Source organism: Adiantum capillus-veneris, chromosome 30, assembly GCF_014529385.1.
Source record: "Adiantum capillus-veneris isolate H3 chromosome 30, ASM1452938v2, whole genome shotgun sequence".
Lineage (NCBI taxonomy): Eukaryota > Viridiplantae > Streptophyta > Polypodiopsida > Polypodiales > Pteridaceae > Adiantum > Adiantum capillus-veneris.
The window spans coordinates 20,780,981-20,807,998 of record NC_140960.1 but is presented as its reverse complement, the minus strand read 5'-3'; the positions used below and the strand labels follow the sequence as shown (position 1 = coordinate 20,807,998).

General features: G+C 44.1%; 1 protein-coding gene across 2 annotated transcripts; it reads left to right on the top strand.

Moving 5' to 3' along the window:
* Positions 1 to 8,600: 8,600 nt before the first annotated feature.
* On the top strand, positions 8,601 to 25,979 carry LOC147417635 (putative xyloglucan glycosyltransferase 5). Of its 2 annotated transcripts, XM_086507437.1 has the most exons (6): positions 8,601 to 9,079; positions 9,231 to 10,040; positions 10,580 to 10,888; positions 24,068 to 24,358; positions 24,459 to 24,572; positions 24,806 to 25,979. In XM_086507437.1, the coding sequence occupies exons 2-6, from the start codon at positions 9,315 to 9,317 to the stop codon at positions 25,445 to 25,447; spliced, it is 2,082 nt and encodes a 693-aa protein (XP_086363563.1). In that variant the 5' UTR covers positions 8,601 to 9,079; positions 9,231 to 9,314; the 3' UTR covers positions 25,448 to 25,979. The 2 variants fall into 2 exon arrangements, with proteins under 2 accessions (XP_086363563.1, XP_086363562.1); XM_086507436.1 differs by having other exon boundaries at positions 8,601 to 10,040.
* Positions 25,980 to 27,018: the final 1,039 nt, after the last annotated feature.

The following is a 27,018-nucleotide window of genomic DNA, read 5'->3' as shown; positions in this document are numbered from 1 at the left end:
CTAGAAAGAAGAAATGCAGTGGTAAAAGAGGATCTTGCACTCGATCAATGTCAACCTTCTTACACCGACCAACGTCAATGAAGCATGGCATCAACAGGCTCTCCCCTTTCCACTCATAAAGTTTGAAGTGCTCTGAATAAAGGACAGATTGCTCAAGGACTTCCAGGCCAACCCAACAATCCCACATGCAAAATGGTGGGAGATCTAGATAAACTAACACCCTAGGTATTGCATCTTGTATACAAATGCACCATCAAGTATCAAACAAGATCATGTGCAGTGTCCGGTACCGAGAATCAGAAGTTGACAGCAACATTCTAACATCCATCAAAAGAGAACCATCTGGCTCAACTACCCCAAGTTTCCACCACCACAAAATAACCAGCCCACATAGATGTATATGGTGGATACACTATTCTCAACCATTCAGAGGGATTCCCGATTTGGCATGCATCATGTTGGTTAAGATTTCCAAAATGCTCCTCATCTGCTTGCAGACATTCCACCGCACAGAGCAAACAAATGCAACATGGATGTCATTTCTCGAAGGTAACAAGGGATTGTGCTATGACCTATCTGGCCAACCTTCGAAGGAAGTGCTCCATGGATTCTATGCTCGGGTGATGTTTTTACCATCCTATTACATGCATAATTTTGAAGAGGTGTTCTATACGGGCTTCTTCACTTACAGATCCAAAATTTTTGGCCCCGTCATCGCCAACCTAAGAACAAGTTTTTATAGCTACTCAGTAGTCGAGAAAAGGAACAAAATTACCATGTAGTTCATATCGATAGAGGACAAAGAACTCCGCCTCAAATACCAACAAGGTCTCGAGCAACATGCAAAAAGGACTGAAGCGAGGAAGCCCGACCACTACTTAGCACCCTAAATAGCTGTGTCACAGATGACACAGGCCAGGAGGGGGGGAATGTTAGCCTCTCAGCTAACAAAGCCAGAAGAAGAGCGTCAAAGGACACCATTCTCAGTTTTATTCCAATTGATTATATTAAACCCCTTTGTATTAATGATAAATCCCACAAAGTCCAAAGCTGTTGTAATATATTATTGATTGCAATGAGTTTAAAGGAGCCGAGAGCTTCCAAGTTTGTAACTTTATGCAGTTCTTAAGCTTTGTAATTGAGCTCAAATAGTTAGGAATCCATTCTTTGAACCTTGGCTAAGGTATAAAGCCAATTTTTGTAACTGTTGATCTAAGTTTTTGAATAATGAAGTGAGCTTATTGCAGAAGCTTACTGTGAATCTACTGTTTCTTCAACTCTTCGTGTCTCTCTTGTACTGTGTTGCATTCCTATTCCGAGCATACCAACGTGTTTGCAGGTGAAAGCTTTTTCATTTAACATAAATTTCTCGCGATGAAAGTGTGTTTTAGTTGTGCTCGTCTACGAGCTGTTTTTGCTTCCTTCGCACAATACACGCACAAAAACTGGTTTTTGACTTCAGGAATAGATAGAGCACATCTAGAGGAAGCCATAGAGTGTTTTAGACGCCAAAATCTACTCACCTAAAATAGACTGTTTATCTTATGCGTGATTTTTTTCGAGTATTAGAAATGACATTTGAGTACATGAGAGTGTTAAGGATACTCTACTCATACTAGGCATTACGTTTCATTGCATTCGGAGTCTCGTAGCAATACAAATTCATTAGATCAAGCTTGCAGTAAGAAAAATAGCTTTTGATGTCTGACATACAATTTAGATCGAGTTAGGTAGAAACTACTTTGACTTGGGTTTTCCGAGAGTTTAGCTATCTCTTGTAGCCTCCATGTAGTAGTGGGTCAACTACGTCCCACAAATCGATAATTTTTATGTATGTGGTTCTTGTTTTTCTAGCTTCGATATGGTGAGGCTTGGCAACCGACCGACAACATGCACCTGGGACTTGAAATGCTTACATGAGATGCTAGGGACTTGCTGCCATCCTTCGTCTTTCCTTCCAAAATGCGGGTGCCAGCAAAAATACTGGAGATGTCATTTTTTTCCGGGCGGCTGACGTGAATCGGTATCTTGGGGTGGCCTTCACGTTTCTAAGGTGGACTTTAAATGCCTTCTCTGAGTTTTCCATGGTTTCATTAATTGTATCAGTCTGTCCAGTTCCTCAAGACTTTTCATTATCGTTATGTGTGGGAGTCATTGAATCAGTCTCCATCGTCGGGGCCATGGCTTTATCCCCACTTGTCGGGCCTGGGGCCATGACCTCGACAGCGGGACATGACCTAGCAAAGTGTCCAAATTTGTTGCACTTAAAGCACACACAAAAAAGGTACCAAAGTTCAGAGGGATAACCTTAAGACCAGCCCCCACATTAACCACTAGATTCTTGGGTTTGGCCTTCCTTAGATCCCACCATACACACACCTTATTAACGACAGTGCCTGTTGCTTTGCTTGGTGGTACAAACAGAGGGGTACCAAGGGCTGCTGCCAAGTCTTTGAGGTTGCTTGACAGCCACAACGGGAGGTTCACAAACTCTACCCACACCGGACACAAATCTTGGAAAGCATCAAGAGACTCGAATGAGGGATCCCAAGGTAGCACACAAATCAGTGCTCGGTACATAGCTTTTGGCCAGGACTTTAGTCACCAACTCCTCGTCACTGAATTGCATTGAGAAGAAGCCTTTTGCCAGATATTGGGTGTTGGACACTGCTCCTCCTTGGTTGATGACGTTAGGGCTCTGAAGATAATTGATGAGATCTAGTTTGGCAGGCACCCTGCCCATGAAACCGAAGACCAGTGTAGACTTAGTCAGCTCAGCGAGTTGTCTTTAGATCGGAGTAGGAGAGATCGCCACTGTGAGGGCATCCTCGACCTCAACTCTCTGTGGTAGTGTTTTTTCAGAGCTTGATAGGCCATGTCTCCCTTTGTCACATCCAAATCCGGAAGCTGCGTCGATTTCCTCTAGCGTTCTTTTGTTCAAGGATAGCGCGCTAACAATCTCAACTAGTTCTTTCTCGATCTGCGCCTTTTGTCCTCTCAGCTCCTCCTTGTTTAGCTCTAAAATGCTACCCTGGCCTTCCCCCTTATTATGTGCTATTACTACTCCAGGGCCTTTGCCTGAATCATTGGACGAAGCCTCCTTCCCTTCCCTTGCACCCCTGCCACTGCCTCGACGTAGGAGAGCTTGTGCGAGCTATCCATGGGATGGTAACCGGTGTAATCAATCCTCGGGACGAAGCTCAGAGGGTTTACTTCTGCTTTTCACTTTTGTGTGTGTCGCGGACCTAGGCCGGATAGTTATTGCTTGGTGAGCTAACCACGGAAGCGTGTGTGATTTGTTGAAACCTATGTGAGTCCACATGTTTATAAAGTTGGTCCATGTTTACCTCCCTCTCTCATGTTCTTGTTTACTTTACGTGTCTTTGTTTATCTTTTCACATCCGACATCCTCACATATCCTCGTTTTCATGCCCGAGCTTCTCCACCATCGATCTCACCGCTTGTTCATTTAAGATCCCATGTTAAATAGCGTTGAGGGGCTCTTGCCATCAATTTACAAGAATACATGTATTATTCAATCTTCATGAATTTGTGTATCTTTCAAATTCTCTTGTTCATCAAGTGTTCATAGAAATAGTGCAAGCCTTTTGCTCACCATCATGATTTGATGGAGCCCTTCAAATTGCTAACCTATGCTTTCTAGAAATTCACCAATTTTTCCTTGCTAGCAATGAAGAGCAAGTTGTCAAGGTGTTCACTTTCCAAGTTGAACATTGGCTTGTATTATTAGCCTCTCCAATTATTAGCCTCTCCATTCGCTCACGCCTTTTCTTGGCTTGCTAAAAGCCTTAGTATCATATGGGTGAAGGTCGTTCAATTCTATGTGTGAAACATGTGTCCTCAAGAGAGCTTAAAGGCCTTAGTATCATAAGGGTGAAAGTTGTTCAATTCCATTTGTGAAACATGTGTCCTCAGGAGAGCTTAAAAGTCTTTCTAGAGAAAGAAATCTTGTCCCTTTCAAATACTATTTCCCAAAGTTCTATTCATTACTAGTAGCTCAAAAAGAGGCTTGTATTCATCATAAGAGTGTGATCCCATGATGTGAAGTATTGATTCAATAATGTTTTTTTAATATTTTGATCTGTAAAAAGTCCTTTCATTTAAGGACTTCACAAAGATTTATTTTGTTAAATTGTTTTATTATATTTTATGTTTATTAAGTCTATCATTTTAATGAAAATATTAAACTATACTTTTGTTTAAGTTCTCGTGTGTCTTTTTATTTTATATTCTTTTCATTTTACTTTGTTTTCAAATGATAATGTGCAATGTACACCTTTCATCTTATTATTAAGTGGGGCCTTTCTTAATATATACACCATTTGTGATTATGTATGCATAATGGTTATAGAATGTATGTGTAATGGATAATATAATGGTTGTATAATGGATAATATAATATACATTTTTTGGGGGTTTTTTTTTCAAACGATAATGTTCAGTGTGCACCTTTTCCTTTCTTATTTACATGGAGCTTTTCTTCACCATTTTTAATTATACATATATAACGAATAATATAATTTTATATTAAAACTCAACAAAAATTCCATGTGATTGTAGATCCTCATTTAAATTTACTCTCCATAAGTCTCATTGTCCCCTTAACTTAGCATGCCTTCTCGCCACTTCACCTTGTTTTCAATACTCTCTTCAAAAGAGAAAGTTGGCTTGTATTATGAGCGTCTCCATTCTCTCACATCTAAATTAAGAGGTGTGCAAGAAAGAAAGTCTTTGATTAAGAAATGAAAAGACTTGGTTTTTTGTGAGATGAACAATAAGAAACATGGTGCAGGTTAGGGTTCGCGAGGGCTCGCATGATTGATGGGTAGCTGTAGAAGGTGGAGATATCGGGCTGACGCAGGCTCAAGCTCGAAGGAGAAGGTGAGTGCGCTTGGAAGCCGGAGGTCTAGGAGACCTTCAGTTTGCTTTTGCTGGCCCAGTTGAGGGTGTTGTAGGGCAGGATCCCGCCTTGCTTCTACGACTGCGAGCCATTGGCAGTCTGTAACTAGTGGTGCCGGGTGTTGCGCTCTCTTTTAACTTTCCCGTTGAGGTTACACATTGTGCATGCCTATTTTGTATCTTTTGCGCGCTTATTATGTCTGTGCCATAATAAGCCTTGGTTTTGGGGCATCATCTTAAGCGCTCCTGCAAGGAGTATTGGCCCTTGTTCTCATTTGCTGGTCATTCAAACTTCTTTTTCTGAGCTTATAATTAAGTTCGACATAGTGTTGGTCTTATCTTGCTTTCATCTTCAAGGTGATGGGTTCGAGTCTCAGATCGCCATCGTGTGTTAACTTTTTTTTGTATCGTTCTCTCGTCTTGAGATTTGTGCGCTTCAACCTTTGCCACCAATCCCACCACCTTGAGACATTTAATACCTCATATGAAATAGTGCCGAGACAAGCGTCTTAACAATATATTGAAGACAACCTAACTTAAGGATTTATTAATCATTTAGGTAACAAGGCTCCTTTACTGAGCCCATTAGATTGAACCAAATGATAAGTATTGTGATGACTTGGCTAGTGAGCCCTAACAACATATTGAATACTCACGAATCTCTTAATCATTTAGGTATTAAGGCTCCTATACTAAGCCACATTACATTGAATCAAATGATAATTATTGTGATGACTTGGCTAGTGAGGCTCCTTTGGACTAGATCACACGATGGAACACTTATGTGCATACCGAGTGCACTTGTGAAACAAAACTCTTTAGATGTTATAAAGAGACTATGAGCTTATGAGTTAACTCTAGACAATGTAAATGTGTCTTCCAGTGACTAGATGCATTGTCTAATGTAAACTTGTATAGGATCCTCAATGTAATCTACTCACCATTGTGAGTTTTGCAAAATAAAAAAATAAAATAAAAATCCTCAAGCCTCATCAACTTATTTTTAATTCAATGATTATTTTGGTAACCCACGGAAAATAATATTTAAGATAAGACAAGTTTGATACAGCAACACATCTTGAACTCATGATGTCTTAATATAGTATTAATCAATCACCAACACCATCTCTATGCTCTCCTAGTATCTTACTTTGTACACATCTAGCAACAATTGCCAAGCTTAACGCTAATCTCATACAAGCTCTTCTGAAAGGATCTCACTGTCCCCTCCCCCTCCCAATATTAGCAAGCAAGAATGAAAATCATAATGTTTGGAACATGCCTCCACTGTCTCAAATTACTAGCCTCTTAGGCCTGCATTCGATGCATTCTGACTAGCTTGACAATCTTGTGCACATGTGGCAACATATGTCAAGAAGATTTTGTCGAGAGCAACTTTCATAAGTGTAATTCAATTGTCATTTTTGAAGGGAATCTTGAAACTATTACTCAATAACATGCACCATTGGAGGACCATGCTATCCATGCATACACCTTAAGGTTCTCTTATGACCCCATAAAATGAGCATCCCTTGATTTGTAACATGAGAAGCATCTTTTGAGACATGGCTAGGAAAAAGTGGACAAGAGAAAGCCAAAGCAAGTTCTACTATAGAAGAAAAGCCACATGCAATAAAAGTTGAGATGTCCTCTTTGTAGAACATGCATTGAACAACAAGAACATCAAAGATGTCAGCTTCTTGTTTGTGCTTTGATAAACATTGCACCAGGCAACAAAGCTACTAGACTACTAGTGTTATATTCAAGAAACATTTGGAGCCCAACAAGATCTTTTCCATTGGTGGGACAAAAGCAATATACTTGGGCATGTAAAGGTAGCTTGTTTTCCTCTGTAGCGTGCGGCCATTTTAATTATTCTGCATTTGGAATTTTGATGAAGCCCCACAAATTTTCCTAACATAAATATTCATCATTTTTAAATAAATGAGATTGTAGACAAATCAAGATGAGGGCATCATCAACAAACCACTTTAGGGCCAACATTTCTCCCCTTGTAGGTATCAAATAGATCCTCCTATGTACAGACAAAGAAAGAAGGTGCTTTTCTAGATGCATTATATTTCCAATCAATTGAGTAGACTTCTCTAGTTAATTATTGCATCATAAGCTCACAACTCACATTTATAGGACAAATCAAGGCTAATCTAGAGGAAGGAAACATGAGTTTGCCCTTCAAACACTATAATCATACTTTGTCGTGAGACTGTCAAAGCATTTATCACCACCTTTGTTGCAATACCTCTTTTGAGGATACCCCTTGGTTGCATAGACTGCATAGACTACCAACTAACAAAACCTCACATCACTTCAAATGGGCAAAATAACTTGAATGCATTGTTAGCACATCCCTCATTGCATTGTTATTATGAACCAAATCATGCCAATATTTCATGGATATGGGCATAACAAAGCCTTTCGTCAAGCTGCTTGTCTGGCGGTAATCCAAAAAGACCCGATTGATCTCTTGAGATTCGTGTCACACGTATATGTTTTTAAGTAGCTAATGCCATGTAGATAATTTCTTCTTTTTGCATCTCACAATATCCCAACTAGGAGAAAAAAGGGACAATCCCAAATAATTACATTCCAATGTTGCAATGGAATGACCTAGGTGACTATTAGCCAAGGCCACGTGAGCCCAGCAACGTCTATTCAAGCTAGAACTTGAACATGAATTATTTACAGATAGCACACCTCAAGATCTTTAGTAGCTTTGGTTGGAAGAGCAAATACCATGAAGAGGATTCATTGACATGTAATAGGGCTATTGTTGCCATAGAAACAATTCAAATTAAGTTTCGAATTAACTTAAAAGGGTCCTTCAGCAATCAAATTAAGTTTGAATCTAACCTAAACATGATCCTTCACTTGCTACACTTACTTGCAATATCTTTCATAGCTATCTGCTACAAGAGCTAACAGCGATAACTAAAAGCCTTGCAAACAATTCCATTGCTTCGAGACCTCCACGTGTATCTCTTGGTAGTCCATGATAAGCAAGGAAAGCAAGGTCTAGGCTAGGCCCTAATCAGCTAAATCAAGCTCACTACATTGTCCACCTCTTAGTCAAACTAAGTGAAACCCCTCTCTTAGAACAATGCTAACTATTTAACATGCTAAATTGCCACAAACACCCTACCACCCCAAGCCCATGTGCAAAGCAAAGCCATAGTGCTTAGGGTGTGTTCAAACTGCACACGACGCTCTTGAATTGCGTCAACAACTTCCTGCCTCTGGGATTCACACAATGTACAGAGCTCAAGAATTGACACACGGATCTACGATTTGCAGAGTCACCTTGTTGACGCACGTTAAAGATCGAACGTGAGCCCATTGTTTTTGCTGCAAAAGTGCATGGAACAACATTGTTTCGGAAGGCGGAGTGCAACCCGTTCTTGTGGTGGGTTCGAAACACCGTGCAGTGTGCTTCCACCATTCTATGAAAGCCAAACATGCAACATGCTCCTGCTTCACTTTCTTTTGTGTGCAGTCTGAACATTGCCTTAAGAGGCAAAGCTTCCAAAACGTCCGTAGGTGGGCTTGGAGAAATTTCATTCACTACAAAGCTCGCGAGAATGGGGGGATTGAATTCACACATCCGCAACGTTTTACTCTTGTTATGGAATTGGAAGCCTTAAAATCAATTCTCTCTCTCTCTCTCTCTCTCTCTCTCAAAACACACACACACACACACACACACACACACACAACCTCTACACTCCCTTTGACTCCCTCCCCCCATCATCGTGGATGATTATCAATCATCTTCTTCGTTGGCTCTGCGATTCCTCGATTCTTCTGCCCTTACGTGCCCAAGTGCTTCTCGTTTCTGAGGCTTGAAGCTCTCAAGTCTCTCTTTCTTTCTCTTTCTCCACGAGTGGGGCCCTGCTTCGCCTTTCTTGGTACCCTCATTGCGTACTTTCGTTCACAGATCACCGCTTCTTCTTCCCCATTCCTGTGCTTTTCCTGTAGATTTTCTTTGGATGCTCCAGGTTTTTCTACTTGCAGTTTTGAGTTCTTTCCTCTTCGAGCTCTCATCGTGACGGCAATGTAGAGGAAGAGGCAGTCTGTTGTTGGTTATGCTGCCCTCCATTATCATTTTCACCGTCATTAGAAGCGCTTGACACAGAGAAGGACGGTAAGCAGCTCGGTATCTCTTCCTCTCATTGATCTCAATACAGGTTTCCGTTCATACTCGAGGAGAGCTTTGCAGATTCGCATCTGATTCACAGTGCAGTGTTGCAAATCTATGCGTGCATCTACACCACTTGATGTGTCACTGTGTGTAGGTCCTTTTGGTGAAACAGCATTTGCAGGATCGGGATCTTCCCACATCCCGGTCCAGCTTAGGTCCAGCTTAAGACTGCGTTGCCATGCCTACAAGCTTTGATTTTGGGGAATGGTGGAACAAAGAGACTCACAGGGGTACCCCTGTTGTTGTGAAAATGGAGAATCCAAACAATTGGTCTATGCTTGAGCTGAGTGGTCCCGAAGAGGAATTTGCAACGCAAACTGCTGATAAGGACAGGGGGAAGAATGCGAAGCAACTAACATGGGTTATGCTTCTCAAAGCCCATCAAGCTGTTGGTTGTGTCACGTGGCTCGCACAGGGACTCTTGACTCTTCTCTCTACTGTGAAGAAGCGCCTTATCTATCAAGAAGGTGTGATAAGTAACGATGAAAATTCTCGTAAAAGCAAGCTTTACAAGTTCCTCAAAGCATTCTTGGCTATTGCAATCTTCATGCTTGGGTTTGAGGTCATAGCTCACATGAAAGGGTGGCACTTCACTGCGCCGCATTTGCACCTTCCAAACTCTTCTGATGTGCAGGGTCTTCTTCATGCCACATACATTGCGTGGATGGATGTGCGTGCAAATTATCTAGCTCCTCCTCTTCAATCACTTGCTAATGCTTGCATTGTACTATTCCTTATTCAGTCTCTGGATCGATTTACTCAATGCCTTGGGTGTGTTTGGATTAAGCTGAAGCGGATCAAGCCCATTCCAAAAGTAGCATCTTTTAACTCTGATGATCTGGAGCAACCGAATACAGGGCACCCAATGGTGCTCATTCAGATCCCTATGTGCAATGAAAAAGAGGTACAGATAATAACTTAAGCACATATGGTTTTCTTCCTTGTTCACTCAGATCCCTACGTGACCATCTCACATGGGTTTATGTATCATCGGATGCATGCACCTTGGCCATAGGTGCATAGTTATTGCTTGCATGAATGATTCTGATGAGTTACCTTGGCGTACAGAGTTTTTCTCCTGTCACGATATACATCATTGTTTCCTGTACATTTTGATGTTTAGATTGCTAACTAATGGCGAAGTTTTTGGCATTGGAAATACATGTCTTGTATGAATGCTACTTATCATTCTAGTGACTCTGTCAAGAAGTTCTACTAATCAGTATTTAAACAGAATGAAGTTGTCTGACCAGTATTTTCATGCTTATCAAGGAAGGGGTTTTAGTGTGCTAAAAGGTTTCCAACATTGTAAGTGTGTCAGTTTATGATTACTGCATGCAATCTAACCTGCATTATAGCTTTTGAGAAGAGCATACTCAATTTTTAAAAAAAAAAGATCATGCAAGTTGTATATTTGCTAATGCTATTTTATGCTCTGGGTAGGTTTACCAACAATCAATTGGAGCTATTACCCAACTGGATTGGCCAAAAGATCGAATGTTAATACAAGTTCTGGATGATTCAGATGATGCTGAGACTCAGATGCTGATAAGAAATGAGGTGCAGAAATGGCATCAAAAGGGTGTGAATATTATTTACCGCCATCGTTTAGTGCGGACAGGGTACAAGGCAGGGAATCTCAAGTCTGCTATGAGCTGTGACTATGTCAACGACTACGAATTTGTGGCCATCTTTGATGCAGATTTCCAGCCACAGCCTGATTTCTTGAAGCGGACTGTTATACATTTCAAGGTTTTGTTGGATTACCTTTCTCCACCTCTATTTAGAATTATCATTGTTCATTCTGTGTTTGAACTAACTGTTTAAGTTATGGCATCTCAAGTGAACTGCCCACTGTGATCCCAGTATTTATTTTGGCTTTTAGGTATTTAGTTTACTTATTGGTCAAAGTGTGGGTAGAGCAATTTACTTTGTCAAAGTCGACGATGCAGAAGCGTAGAGAGAGAGAGAGAGAGAGAGAGAGAGAGAGAGAGAGAGAGAGAGAGAGAGAGAGAGAGAGAGAGAGCCTCCTGAACCAAGCAACCTTGGCAATGAATAACTGATACTTGAACAAGGGGGGCAATTTATACCTTGCGTTTTAAAATGCCCGCACCTTGGTGGACAACTCCCTTGCGATAGCGTATTGCAACACGACGTGGTGCTTGGACGACAACCTCTTGTCTGGCCTCGCATTTTAAAACGCTTCCAAGTGCAGTACAAAGGCGACGGTTACGGCAACCCAATCCCCCTTCTGTCCGTTGCGTTTCAAAACGTCCCCCTTCCCCCCCCACACCAAATCCCCCTCCCTTCCTCCTTGTAGGGCCTTGGTTATTGCCAGCGTTTTAAAACGCTGTGGGCAGCTTTGCCTTGGTAATTTGGAGCCCAAGAGAGGGGCATCAAAAGTGGGTTTTATCTTGGCTTTGGGAAATGAGAAAGAAGTTTTGCAAAGGGAAACTTGTGTGCAGTGGGGATCAGCTTTGGGCAGGCGATTTGCAAGAGCCTCAAAGGATTTTGTGGAGTACCTTGGGACTTGTTGCGGCCACCCCTTGGAGTGCAATGTGTAACCCCCAATTTCTTGATATTGCAACTTCAGTATGACTCCCCCTTGCTCGAGTGCCAAGTGGTTGGTCTTGATGTGCTTGTCTTGGAGAGGATTGCTTGACTAGACAATTTTTCTTACAGTTTTGGGATGTTGTTAGTCCCACTATGCTTTCGAGCCTAAAACACATTTTTGACATAGGAGAGATGCCGGCCACTGTCTTTCGGACTCATTTCTCTTATACGGAAAGGTAGAGACGCATTGTCCCTCCGATAGTGGAGGCCGATGACTCTCATGTCTCTTGTTTATTACATTTTTTTTAGTATGTGGTTGAGACTATTTCTGTCGGATCTCATGGATGCTTCATAGATAGGTTTTCTACACGAGATGCATTTTGGACATCTTCACATTCTATGAGTTAGTTGAGTGGGCGTGCCAGTCAAGACAGCCAATAGCTATCATGCTTCTTGATTTTGAGAAGGCTTATGATAAGAGTCGATTAGGGCTTCCTAAAGGGCACTCTACGGAGGATAGGTTTCCTCCTACAGTGGAGCAGAGGTGCTACTGTATTATATTGTACTGCTTTCAGTGTTGTCATGATTAGAGGCCAAATTGGGTGGAGGTTTCCTTTGTATTGATTAGTCCGGCAAGATGCCCCTTGGCAGCTTACTTCTTTCTGCTCTTTATTGAGGCCATGTCACTTCACATGCGCCATAGGGGGCCATAGTTGATTGGCCTTGCCATGCCCGATAGCTCGCTAGATTTGCTAGATCTGGAGAATGCCTACGACATTATGCTGTTTGTGCGCTACGATATACACATTCTTGATTGCCTATGGGATGCTCTCACTACCTTTTGCTTGTCTAGTGGTGCACTCATCAACTGGTACAAATCTTTTGGCTTTCTTGTAGGACTTGATGAGGATTGTGAGTAGGGTGTGCAGAACAACCTTACATGGATGCCGAGAGGGAAGACTTGCAGATATATCGAGTTTCATGTTGGAATTGATGTTTCTGTGGAGCAGTAGTTTGAACCAATTTCAAAGAAGGAAGCTTTGCCATTGGTCTTCCTTGAGGCTTGCATGTATCTTTGACTGGCCGAGCCCTTGTGGTGCATCAAGTATTTCTTGCGATGGCTTGGTGCATTGCATGCTGCATGATTCTTCACTTTGGTGTCATAGCTCGTCTACGGTGCCTATTGCACAAGTTTTGTGGAGTGGTTCAGATGGATCTACTAACACACGGCTAAGAGTACATTGGGACACAATCATATCGTCCAGAGAGGAAGGAGGCTTGGGGATTATTGATCGAGAGATGCAGAGCAAGGCATTGCTTGCCAAGCTCATAGTACGTGGTTTGTTTCCTCGGGATGAGCCCTAGAAACAATTTCTATACCATGCTTTGTCACGTGCCTCTCCTCGCTTTGGGTCTATGGATCTCGCTGGCGGCTTGGTGCCCAACCATCATATTCATCTTCACAGATGCTCCTTTGAACATGTCTCATTTGTCACCCTTCATGTGTTTCTTGTTGAGGATTTGGAAAGATTTGCGCCTTGCTTTGATCTGACACCCACCTTCTAGTGTGAAGGAAGTAGAGAGATAGCCACTTGTTTGGAATGCATATGTGATAGATATAGAGGGGCATTAGCTAGGCAAGAGGACACACATTGATTGGGCTAGATGGGATGTTGGCCTAGCAGCTTCCTTACGTAGTTGGTGTATGGGATCCATAAATGTATTGTTGCGCGTATGAGGGAGATCGTTGAGGCTATTCCCTTGACTTGCATGGCTACATTGGTGTCACGTGACACATCCAACTCTATGTGTCCGTAGACAAGCTACAACATGACCAGGGTTCAGTTCAGTCAAGTCAGTCTAGAATAGGAAGTGATTTGGCACTTTTGTGAGTCTGTTCGCAGACCGTGCACGTCCAGACACTTAAGAGTAGATGCATATCCTCTGGTTGCACACAGCATGATCATCAAAACCCATCAAGAGCATTTTTACAGTGCATAGACCTATTTTCCCTATTTTTGACAACTTTTCGGTGTCGTATTCTTCTCTCTCTATCTCTCAGTCTCAGCACTTTCACGCACAGTGTCTATTCACTTGTTTGTGATCACTTGCACTTTCTCATTAAGGAAACGGAAGGCTCTCCCTTCCGTAAGTAAAAGGAACCTTGAGCACAGTTCGGAGCACTCATCTTGAGCAAAGTTCAACATTCATTCCGTTGCACCTTACTTTGGTATCAGAGCTTTGGCAGTGTTCTGTATCACTCAAGGAAAGAACCACAAGAACCACAAGTTTTTTTTTGCTTGTTGCGGTCGCTCGTAACCCAAGACCTCTTGGGCGTGTCGATTCCTAATCGTGTTTTTGAAGAGTGACAGGAAACCCAAGAAAGAAGGGCTTGTCCAGCCTCCCCTTGTGCCTCTTTTCACTCATTGAGAGCGGACCGTGCACTTAGCGGCCGACCAATCGTGTTAGGTGGGAAAAAGCAACCTTGGTGTGAGCGCAAGGCCGCCAAGGAGTGCGCCTACGGAAAAGAGCAGGACTCGGGTGAATAGACGATACTTCTCTAACACAGATTGCAAGCGAAAGAAGAACCTCAAGAACCTCAAGAACTCAAGACCCTCAAGAACCCAAGACCCACAAGAACCCAAGTTCCTCGTGAACTTAAGAACCAAAGATCACAATGCATGGTCATCACCCGAAGCGGAATGGATACTTCGCATGGAGGTGGTGAGCATGGGAGTGGCAAAGAAGAATTTTCCCCACTAGGAGGTTTTTTTGACCCTCTGCCTTCCCCATCTACGCCAAGGATTGCACGAACTCCTGTGGAGGAGTTGAAGCAGTTGTTTATGGAAAGAAAGTTAGAACGCGAAGAAAGAAAAGCAGAAAGAGAAGCAGAAAGAAAGGCCTACGAAGAAAGAAGGGCAGCCATAGATCGTGAATACGCAGAAAGCGTGGCAACCATAAAGCGTGAAGCACGATTGGAAGCCAAAGAAAGACAAGCAGAATTTGATCGCGAGAACAAAGTAAGAAAAGACAAGAGCGACCAACACATGAAAGAGTTCTTGCGACTCTTTTTAATTGTGCAGGCTCTGTTTGAACAGAATCGGGAAAAGGAGACTCTCTCAGTCTCTTCTTCTCCAAAGCACGACACACATGATTTGGATGATAAGGACAAGCATGATGATTTGCATGAAGATGATGTGATTGTTCACAAGGATGATGTGTTAGTTGATACTTTCTCTAGTGAAGCTAACCTCATTGCAGATTCGATCAATCACGAAGAACCGATCTTGGCTCTCGAGTCGAGGTCCACAGAACCCCCACAGGAAGATTCGATCAAACACGAAGGACCGATCTTGGCTCTCGAGCCTAGGTCCAAAGAACCCCCACAAAAAGTACTATGTGTTCGCATGATTAGTCAGCACGCATTGTTCGAGTGTTTCTTTCGTGATCGTTTCCTGTATTTTAGTCAGCGTCTTGATGTGATCCCTTTTCCTAGGCATGACATATTGTACGTTGAGCACATTTCACTCATGAATGAGCACGGATGTATGCGGATTGTTCATCAAGCTGAAAAGTATGCATTCAAGGAAGTCACATTCCATGTCTTTTCCTTGGCACAACACAGTTGTAGAAAGAGCACAAGAAAGTATAAGCATTAAGCATGGGCATTTCCGTTGTGAATTGCCACAGTTGATGGATTTAGATCAGCAGGACAAGATTCGATCTCATTGTTTGCGTGTGTGTGGTGAACGGTTTGGCACTCCGTCTGTTTGTTCATCTACATTGCATGCACAGTCTTTTAGGACGACAAGATTTTTTCCAGTCACTTTACATGGAATAGGTATGTTCATGTTTGTGTGTTGGAAGTGGTTTCAGGAATTTTCAGCCATGGAGATTCTTGAAGAAGGAAGACGCATGCCTCTAAACGAAGTTGAAGCATTGAAGGAGCCACATAAGACTTTGTCGCTTTCGGCGCGGCCCAAAGAAGCAAGCGTTGCAGACCTTTATGAAGTTCAAGTATCACATGACCCACACCTTAGACTGGGCCGGCGAAGAGTCCTTTCGAGGATTCCGGGTGTTGTTGGTGATCTCCCTCGACGCCATATAGTTCGGTACTAGTACCTCACGTTGAAAAGGAGGGGATCGTCTTCCTCAAAGACTGTGCATGCAATGTAGATGAACAAATAGACGGAGTTGAAGCATTGAAGGAGCCACAACAGACTTTGTGTCGCTTTCGGCGCGGCCCAAAGAAGCAAGCATTGCAGACCTTTATGAAGTTCAAGTATCGCATGACTCACGCATCAGAGTGGGCCGGCAAAGAGTCCTTTCCAGGATTCCAGACCCTGTTGGCGATCTCCGTCGACGCCATACAATTCGGTACCGGTACCTCACTTTGAAAAGGAGAGGATGTTACGTGACACATCCAACCCTATGTGTTCGTGGACAAGCTACAACATGACCAGGGTTCAGTTCAGTCAAGTCAGTCTAGAATAGGAAGTGATATGGCACTTTCGTGAGTCTGTTCGTAGACCGTGCATGTCCAGACACTTAGAGTAGATGCATATCCTCTGGTTGCACACAACATGATCATCAGATTTCCATCAGAACCCATCAGGAGCATTTTTACAGTGCATAGACCTATTTTCACTATTTTTGACAACTTCTCGGTGTCGTATTTTTCTCTCTATCTCTCAGTCTCTGACTTTCACGCACAATGTCATTCACTTTGTTTGTGATCACTTGCACTTTCTCATTAAGGAAACGGAAGGCTCTCCCTTTCGTAAGTAAAAGGAACCTTGAGCACAGTTCGGAGCACTCATCTTGAGCAAAGTTCAACATTCATTCCGCTGCACCTTACAATTGGAGGGCAGATTGTATCACCATCCCTTACTGTTGGTGGACATGTTTTCACCCTCGCTTCGGCGGGCGACCTGATTGTTGTGCAACATGGGACGCAGGTTTTTGATTTGCAGATCATGGCCATCACATTAGACTGGCCTCACAGGGTGAGTTAATCCCTGATCAATAGTTGGAGGCCCATTGGCAGCCTATTGGAGTAGTAAGTTCTTTGGGTAGGTGCTCTTGTGTTGACCCAGTTTTCACTGTTGGGGAGGCACCCCTTTGGAGGTTATGAATTTGGCAGGGATGACCATTGGCCGAGTTAGACTGGGACCTTGGTGAGTGGCAGTGGCCTTCTTTACATGCTGATTGTAATGTGCAATGGAAGTGATTGAAGAGGATAACTCAGGATGAGCGCTCAATGCATACTCAAGGTTCCTTTTACTGCATGAGAGGGTTCCTTTTACCTAATGAGATAGATATGCAATAGACTAGAGAGAGAAGAGAATGATACTATGAGTGAAGGTTCCGTGAGTGTTAAGAGAGAGAAGAAGACTAGCACCGGGGTTGTGCCATTGAGATGTTTAATTTAGTAGAAAATTCTCATAGAGAGAGAGAAATGAAATGAAATGTTATATTAACGTCTTCAGAAGGCCAGAATAACTGGTGGATCTGATATAAAGTCAGAGTAACAAAAATGACAAAATAAAATGCAATGGAATCCAAAACAGCTAGGTGTGATCTAATCAACTAGGTGGGATAGCTAAATCACAAATCACAAAAGATCCAGCATCGGTCGTTGGCGGATCTCATCAATCTCCTCCATGGTCAATAGCCTGACCAGGCGTCGTGGATGTCGGGCCAGAGTGATCCGAATCCTCTAATGTAGCCTCCGTCGATGCTGTGTAGTCCTCCGTAGTTGTGGGTGTTTGGATCTCCCTAGCTCGGTCGCTCGGTCAATCAGTGTGCCTCTGGTGTGAGGCGGCGAGCCCTCCTGTGGTAGTAGCTCCTCCGGGTGTCCAGTGTCTGCTCTAAAGAAGTCTGTGATCCGTCTCTGAGACTCGCTGGCCTCTCTCCTCATCAAGCTCTCTGTGTGTCTGCGCAGCTCAAGCAAGAACAGACCCAAGCATCTCTGATCCTTGTACCGCATGACTCTGGAGAGTGGTCCGAAGCCCTCTCTGAACAAGCAGTGGAAGCGGCCGCGTATCTCGCAGTAGACGGGGCAGTGGCATGTGTAGTGCAACTCTGTCTCAGGCTCCAGGTCACACAGGAGGCATGTCCTGGCCTTTGCTGGTACTCTGCTGTATCTTCCAGTCTCGATCCGCAGCTGGTGCGAAGATGTGCGTATATAGCCAATAGCACATCGTATTCCATGAGACAAGTGGGTGTCCATGTATCTGGGTCTCGTCACAAAACCATCCTCCGAGAGCTGGAGAAGATGCTCTCTGTAGAAAGCCATCTTCGTGCCCAACTCCTGTGCTGGCTGTATCCATGTCCTCCTGGTGTCTAGCTGAGTCAGGTCCTGGCGGATGAGCCTGGTGATCTCGGACTATGTGAGAGTCAGAGAGGGTGCATTTAGTGAGTACGGGAAGGGGGGCAGTCTGTCTATGCTGAACCCATGCGCCTGAAACCATGATGTCATCTCCCCATACCAGCATGCTGTATCTCCCTGCATGGCTAACTGTCGAGAGGACTCAAGTGCAAGGCGGGCATATCTGTTTCTGGGAAGTTCCCACATGCGGTGTATGAAGGAGATTGATGTGGTGAGCGCCTCAACCACTAGTGGGGGGACAACTAGCTCTGCTCGGATAATGGCACGTGGTACTGAGGCCTTGGCTCTAATGAGCTGTGAGATCATAGAGACTAGTGGCTTCTCCATGTCCCCCCATCCATCAGTGCGACCTATCCTCCCATGATGGTCCAATTAAGGTCCCCAAATCTCAGCTCCATAGAGCAATGCAAAAGCCACCAGGGTGTCGAAGAGCGAGAACTTCATCCGAGGATCTTGAAACTGAACATGTGAACACATCCTCTCCAATCTACCCAATGCTGCATGGGCTTTGGTTAATCTAGTCTCTGCTGCTCTTCTCAATGAAATTGCTGGTCCACTAAAAACCACTCCAAGGTAGGTGTAAGCATCTGTATACTCCACTGTCTCCTGGCCGTATGTGAATGCGGGCGTTGATCTCCTGATCCACTGTGGGGTGGTATTGAATACCATGAACTTGGTTTTACCAAGGTTGACAGACAAGCCACTTTCATGGGCAAACCTATGCAAAGCATCCAAGTGACGTTGCATCCCCTCCGGAGAGTCGGAGATCACAATATCATCAACATATAACAATAGTGGAATCCATGTTCCTGCCAGTTGTGCACCTCTATCACCATCTCTCTCAATGTAGTCATAAACCTCATCCACATACATACCAAACAGAGTAGGAGAGAGCGGGCAACCTTGCTTCACCCCAATAGTGTAATGAACCGTTGTAGATAGGCCCTCTGAGGTGCGTACATGCCCCACTACTGACCTGTATAGTGCCATGACCCCCCAAATGAGCTCTGTGGGTACCCCCATCTCCTGTAATCTGTGCATCAATCTAGCTGTGGGTATTGTGTCAAATGCTTTGCGGAAGTCCACAAAGCTGCAATAGATCCGTCTTCCATGTGATCTGCGGCCTGCCCTCCTCAATGATGGCTATGAGTGTCAAGATATGGTCAAGAGTAGAAAAACCTCTCCTGAATCTTGCTTGCCCGGTTGCGCGTATCCCCTTCCTCTCTGCCCATCTGCTCAGCTGCTCAAGATTGGATGCGTACAACCGTGCCAATGTGTGTCCGATCATGATAGTGCGATAATTCCCAGGCTCCATATGGTCTCCTTACTTGAAGATAGGTAAAATAGTAGATAGGCTCCAAGTATCAGGCAAGCCCTCACACATGGCACGGTTAAACATAACTGCTAGGAGCTCTGCTAGTAGATCTCTGGCATGCATGAAGTGCTCAGCCACTAAGCCATCATGATCATATGCTCTCCCAGTCCTCATCCTGTCAATGGCCTTCCTCACCATCTCAATTGTGAAAAAAGCACATGTGTGGGGGCATGGATCAGGGGGGTCGGGAAGGGGCGGATGTCCAGGAGCTGTGTACAGAGATGACGCGTACTGGCCCCAGGCCTCTGTAAAGGTAATGGCGGGGGGGGGAGGGGGGGTGCTCATGAAAGAGCCGCCATGCCTCACGTGAGTCCCGACTCAAGAATAGCTGGTATAGATCCTGCTCTAGGCGAGCCAAAAATGCCCTCTTCTTCCGCCGCACCAGGCGTCGGAAGTCAATCTGTGACTATCTGTGAGTGATGGCCCCCAAAAGCACCTCCGTCTGAAGTCTAGCTCTGGTCTCGCGGTATTCCTCATCATACCAGCTGTTCTGGGGCATGCTCCTAGAACGGCGTCTCTGCTGAGGTTGCGTGTGTGGGTATGCCTCTACTGTTGCATCATGTAACGTTTGTGTTAGTATAGTAGTAAGCTCCTCCAAAGGTCGCCCTGGCTCTTCTGTACACAAGTGTCTGTAGATCCCATCTATGTATACAGAGTCCGTCTCTCGCGTGAAGGTGTAGCGAGTAGGAGCTGCTGCCTGTGGCCTGTGTGCTACTCGAAAGAGATGGTCAGTGACACAAGAGCATGGTCCACTGCCACACCAACAGGCTGGGTCCAACCGTGAGGTCCTGGATACTAGGGATGAGACTCGGCTGTGCCATGACATAATCCAATGTGCTAGCTCCATGTCTGTGTGGAAAGCATGTAAACCCCCCCGCATTGGGAAATCTCTGTAGGCCATTCAAGATGACCAATCCATGTGCAGTCCCCATGTCTATCAAGTGTCGTCCATACTCAGTATGCTCCCCATCCTGTGATAGTCTGGATAGGCCCGGCTCTGTAACATCGAGCTCTCTCAGCATCTCCTCTGAAGTATCATAAAAAACTGTTTGATGATGGGTAGTCCTAGCATTGAAATCCCCTAGAATGATGATGTCACCATCTCTAGAGAACTCCCAAATGTCATCATACTCAGTGTGCTCCCCATCCTGTGATAGTCTGGATAGGCCCGTCTCTGTAACATCGAGCTCTCTCAGCATCTCCTCTGAAGTATCATAAAAAACTGTCTGATGATGGGTAGTCCTAGCATTGAAATCCCCTAGAATGATGATGTCACCATCTCTAGAGAACTCCCAGATGTCATCATCCAAAATAGAAAAGGGGGACTGTCCTCTGGGTGGTGCATACACTGACGTACTCGGGGGAAAGTAGCAAATAGCAAATGTAAAGATATGTGCCCGTCTCTGCTCTCAATCTCACCCACATATACCTAGCTTGCTCACCCCTGCGAGCTATATGTATCAATGGCCGCAACTCCTCCCTGAATAACACTGCCACTCCACCTGAGCCCCACCCTCTGTGCTCTGATCGTGTCTCCTGTCTACATGCGGTCTCCCATCTGTATCACTAATGTGAGGCATAGACTGCCCAGGGGCATGATGTGTCTCAGAGTAGAAGATGATATCTCTCCCACTAAAACTTTCCTCAAAAGCATCCACATCTAGACGCATAGATCCATTACAATTCCAGGTAGCAACTTTGAATGTGGTCCCATAGGTCTCACATCGTCATGTGGAGCGTGGCTCCAATATCACCACTCTTCCATCTCGATAAAAAGCAATCTTACCCTTTTCCTTGCCGCTCTAATCTATGGCATTACCTCCTGCATATGAGCTATCTGTGAGAGGGTAAGGTCATCCCCGAGGAAGATGCCCGTTTTCTTAAGAGTCGGTCTCTTCTTCAAAAAGTCTTTCTTCGCTTCCATGGAGGGAAAATGAAGGATGAGTGCCCTTTGTTTCGAGGTTTCCCCCTTGCTCCCATTTTTCTTGTTGCCCACTCTCCAAGCTCTTGAGTGCATCGGCTCATGAACCCCCATCAAAGGCATGAGTTCCTTTACCTCTTCATCCACATTATCTTTGTCTTAAGACGGTAGATCCTCACATGTAGAGAGGGCACACGCCTTCTTCGCTCCTCTTCAAGTGTCAGGTTAATGATGGCGGGTGTACACGTAGTTGTTTCCTTGCTTTTCCCTTTCTTGGCAATCTCAATCCACTTCTCGGCGTCATCTGCCTTCTGTTGAGTCTTTGTGATAACATCCACCCATGAGGTCATCATTTCTTTGTGTTGCTCTTCCCCCTCTTTGATGAATCGCACTTGCTCTTTGATCGTGTTTAGCTCTTCTATTACTGAAGGTTGCAATTCTCTCTCTTCAATGTATTTCGTGATCATGTCTCTGTGAGCTCCCTCTTGAGTGACGCAATCTCTTCGTCTTGGGCCGTCACACGATCTCCTAGTCTAGCTATCTTGCTTTCTTGGGCCAGCACGCGTTCGTCGAGCATTTTTTATTGTGTCCAATAAGTTGCGGTTGATCTTGTTGATTGTTTCGGTCATTTCTTCTTTGCACTTTTGAACTGCATCCTCTAAAGGGTCAAGCTTATCGTTTTGTTTCCTCATGCTTGGTCGCCACAAAAAACCGCAAAAAACGCTCTGGCTCAGCAATAACCAGGCAGCAAGTGAGCATCCACAACCCGATGCGGGTATATTCACAACCTCAGCCCACTGCGGGCATTAGCAATAGAGCAAAATAATATGAAGGGCATTGCGCACGCTGTCCTGCAGAACCCCGCATGGTGCAACGCATATACTCCTGCCGGAGACGAGATGTAGCCCCAACAGGGTCTGCTCTTGATTCTGCACCTGAATAGAAATAAAATACACGCAGCCCCCAGCTGGGTCAGCACGCGGCTCCAATAAGCCCCCTCTGTGGTACTGGCCCGCGACCTGCGCACGCGAACATCCTGTAAAGCAGAGGGTGCAACCCTGCTGGCTGCTATCCGAAAACCTGCACCTGCTCCCTCTGCATCTCCACAGCCCTGTGCGTCTGCTGCCCTGATTGCTCGGTAGCCCCCACATGATCTGCTGCCCTGCGTGAGGGGTCTGCTCCAGCCTTACATCCTGCAGCCCTCTGTGCCCTCTTGTGCACCCCTTCTGCTGCTTGCCCACGCTCTACTGGCCCTGGTTCAGTTCGTGAGGTTGAAAAAACCTGGCCTGCTCGTGCCTGTTTATCCGCACACAACAGCTAAGTTGCTGCTCCTTCACGCGCGAGAGATTCCCCAAAAGGCGCGTCAGTTGCTGGAGTTTGGTTCACGCGCGTCTCAGTTGCTGAGAGAGAGAGAGAGAGAGAGAGAGAGAGGGGGGGGGAGAGAGAGATTTTATTATCGTCCTCGGAGGTCAAATATGACCTATAGGACCAAAGTTACATGTGATGTAGTATGTGTATGGCTGATGAGTGACTCTTGATGCTCCAAAATTGTGGTGATGAGAGTCGCAATGGAGAGCCCACACTGTGGCTGGGAAAGGAGAGTGTGTAGGATTTAAGTCATGGCTAAAAATGTGAAGGAAGCAAGTTTGGATGTGACCAAAAGCTGAGCACTCTAGTAGTGTGTGGTACTTAGACTCTTGAACTTGCAGTGAGCATAATGTTGATTTGACTCTTCTCCATTGCCCCAACGTCCTGTCTCGCATCAAAGGGAGTGGGAGCTAAGCCAAATGGCTGCGATAGTGCGTATTGCTGACAAGGGGATAGGCTCAAGCTTATAAGGGTGAGTACGGTTTCCTCTTTCAATGAAGAACATGGTTTTGTAGTTGGGGGCAATATGGGTGGTGTAATTTATGAAGCGTGACCCACCGGATTTCTCCCAAGCGGTAATACATTGGCGTTGTAGAAAAGCTTCATTCACTTGGGAGTCAATTGAGGCATCATGTAGCAAGTGTAATGCATCCCATCTCCCAAACCACTTCTTTATGTCTTGCATCCATCCCATGCTCAAGATCTCGCTTTTATGCATCTTTTGAACTTTTTTGCTTACTTCCCATGCAATTGTAGGAAGTGATATGAGGGGTTTTGACGCATCGTTATCATGTACTCCACAGCCCTTTCCATGCCCATAACCTCAATTGGAAGAGATCTCGACTCAAGTAAGTAGGAGCATATATGATGTTTGTGTCTTAACTTGGAGAAATTTTGTAAGAAAACGCTTTTGGACCTCAAAGAGAGAAAGAAGAAGAAGAAGAAGAAGAAGACAATTCTAACGTCGTAGGAAACTACCCCAAGAGACCTTAGAGATCTATACGATGAGAGAGAGAGAGAGAGAGAGAGAGAGAGAGAGAGAGAGAGATTTTATTATCGTCCTCGGAGGTCAAATATGACCTATGGGACCAAAGCTACATGTGATGTAGTATGTGTATGGCTGATGAGCGACTCTCGATATGCTCCAAAATTGTGGTGATGAGAGTCGCAATGGAGAGCCCACACTGTGGCTGGAAGAGGAAAGTGTGTAGGTCCAAGTGTGTGTGTGTGTGTGAGAGAGAGAGAGAGAGAGAGAGAGAGAGACCTGTTCTCTCTTCTATGTGTGTGTGACTGTTTGTCACCTGTGTGTGCGTGTTATTTCAGGGGAATGATGATTTAGCCTTGGTCCAAGCACGTTGGTCTTTCATCAACAAGGACGAGAATCTGCTTACAAGGTTGCAATATATTAATCTCTCATATCATTTCGAAGTTGAGCAGCAGGTGAATGGTGTTTTCCTCAATTTCTTTGGCTTCAACGGCACTGCTGGTGTGTGGCGCATCAAGGCCCTAGAAGAGTCTGGTGGATGGATGGAACGCACTACAGTTGAAGACATGGATATTGCAGTGAGAGCTCATTTACATGGATGGAAGTTCATTTTTGTAAATGATGTCAAGGTGAGATATACCTATTGTTTTTTGCTGTCCTTTTACTTGGATGAAAATATGCCCCTTTCTAGCAGATTTTTCCTCAGCATTAGTTATGCTTTTCATGCAGTGCTTATGTGAGGTGCCAGAGTCTTATGAGGCCTATAGAAAACAGCAGCATCGCTGGCATTCTGGTCCAATGCAGCTTTTCAGACTGGTTCTTCCTGACGTTGTGCGAGCAAAAGTAAGTATTTTTTGTTTTCATCATATGTGTGTGCAAGTAATTCTCTACAAATTGAGATGTATACTTCCTATTTCCAAATTTTAATGCTCTTGAATGGCTAGTACGTTTTGTATTGTTTGCATGTTGGTAGTTTATTATCTACATGTAAGCATACATTTTCATCACTGTTCAGAGCTTTGAACGTAAAAGTTTCACGTACAGTCCGTTACATATGTGCGTCTGGCCATGTGCAGATATCTATTTGGAAGAAGGCTAACCTCATTTTTCTCTTCTTCCTGCTGCGAAAATTGATCCTTCCTTTCTACTCGTTCACTCTCTTTTGTATCATTCTGCCCATGACCATGTTCATACCTGAAGCTCAACTACCGGCCTGGGTCATATGCTATGTTCCAGCATTAATGTCTTTCCTCAATATTTTGCCTGCTCCTAAGTCTTTCCCCTTCATAGTGCCATACTTGCTCTTTGAGAATACAATGTCAGTGACCAAATTCAATGCTATGGTGTCGGGTCTTTTTCAACTGGGGAGTGCCTATGAATGGGTGGTCACCAAGAAGGTTGGGAGAGCCTCAGAGACAGATTTGGTCGCCTTGGCAGAAAAGGACTCTCGCGAAGATGTAGAGTTGGGTACATTGCATAGGGGAGTTTCAGAGTCGGGTCTTGATGTTCTAACGAAGCTGAATGAGGAGCTTCCGCAACCCCGTAAAAAGAAGGTTAATCGAGTCTACAGAAAGGAGCTTGCTCTGGCATTTCTCCTCCTCACCGCATCGGCACGAAGCTTGCTATCAGTACAAGGTGTGCATTTCTATTTCTTACTTTTTCAAGGGATCTCGTTTCTTGTGGTCGGGCTGGATCTTATTGGAGAGCAAGCGGTGTAGCCATAAAGGGTATACGACACTATTGGGTCTGCTGATATAAGAGGTTGAAGTAAGGCACATTTGGGTCATATTTGCAGCATAGGCTGAGAGCTGTAATCATGATGGTATCCCTCGATGCTTCGCTTCGAATAAGAGCGTGTGTGCATGCTGCTGCTTCCAAGCAGCTTTACTATGTGCACAACTCTAGACCGCATATCATTGTATCGACGATCCTGTGTGTAAATCATGATATTTGAGGTTTGAAGCAGTTTTGGCATCAGAAGGTCAGCATGCTTGCCTTTGCCAGAGCTTCAGATAGGGTGGCTGGCTTGGGCCTGTGTAGAAAGAGCATTAATTTATTGATTTCTTCATGGTCTCTCTAATTTGACTGGGTGGGGCATTGTGTCAACTGCACCACGGTGCTTGTTATACAAGAGTGCCCTCTTTGGGAGGCAGTTTGTATATAAAGTTGCTGACATGGGCATATGACATGGATCTTCCCCAGCCTAACATTCTTATGATAGTTTTATTCATTCTTTGGATCTGGCTTTTATTTTTGGGTCTGTTGTCAGTTTTAATGTGTAAAAAGATGGCAGTTTGGGCGTTTCTCTTGCAACACATATTTAGCTTGTATGAAGCATCCCTGTTTTGGGCCCTTCCGAAACGGGCAAACGTATTTCGGCAAGTTCAATTATTCACTCTTACCTGACGATTTGCGTGAACTTTGAAATACAAATGGTCATGTGCATGTAATGGGGGAGTAATAGTAAGTGTGTTTGTAAATTTTCAATGCAGGCTACATCTAACATCTCTTCATAATATATTATCTAGTCTGTTTATATATTTATTTATGTTCCAGCTTCGTGTTTTCCTGTTTCCTATTGGGTCTGAAACTCCGTTTCTCCACTTGTAGCTGGCTGATACACACATGATCAATTAAACACACAGCTTCAGTCCTTCAACACCTAAGTTGGTAGTTTGCAGGAGAGAGTCCTCTTTGGGTTTTGGAAAATAATTCATTGCTCTTTCATAGGTTTGTCATCTATAAGAGCCCTTTATCGAGCTTAATGATAAAAAGTCTAGCTTCTCATTATAAATGTAAAATTTGCTATTGTATTCTTGTGGTAATCAAGCAGATGTGATGCAATGGTGCATTTTGCCAAAAATAGCAAATTGTCAATGTGGACACTAAACTTTTTATAACAAATTTGTTTTGTCAACTTTGATGGGAATGTTCATGGAAAGATAAAACTTTGAGGAACAAAAAGAATCTACAAATTTCTATTTTGCTCTTGAGAAAAGTGTCAATTGTAATTTTGCCAACCTATTATTGATGTTTTCATTTCTATTCTCAATGTAGGCATTAGAGGGGTGTTTTAGCGATCAACTTTGGCACTTTGCTCGCTTACATTATCATGGAAAACATTGGAAAGGGCCACTCTAAGAGAACACTATCTTGAAAACATTGAAACGGGCCACACTAAGAGAATTCAAGACATTTATAGGAAATACTAAACTTTCAAACTCGCAAAAGTTGGCCTAAATAATGTGTCCTATGAAATTTCTTTTGAAACTTGCTCGCATAAGGCCAA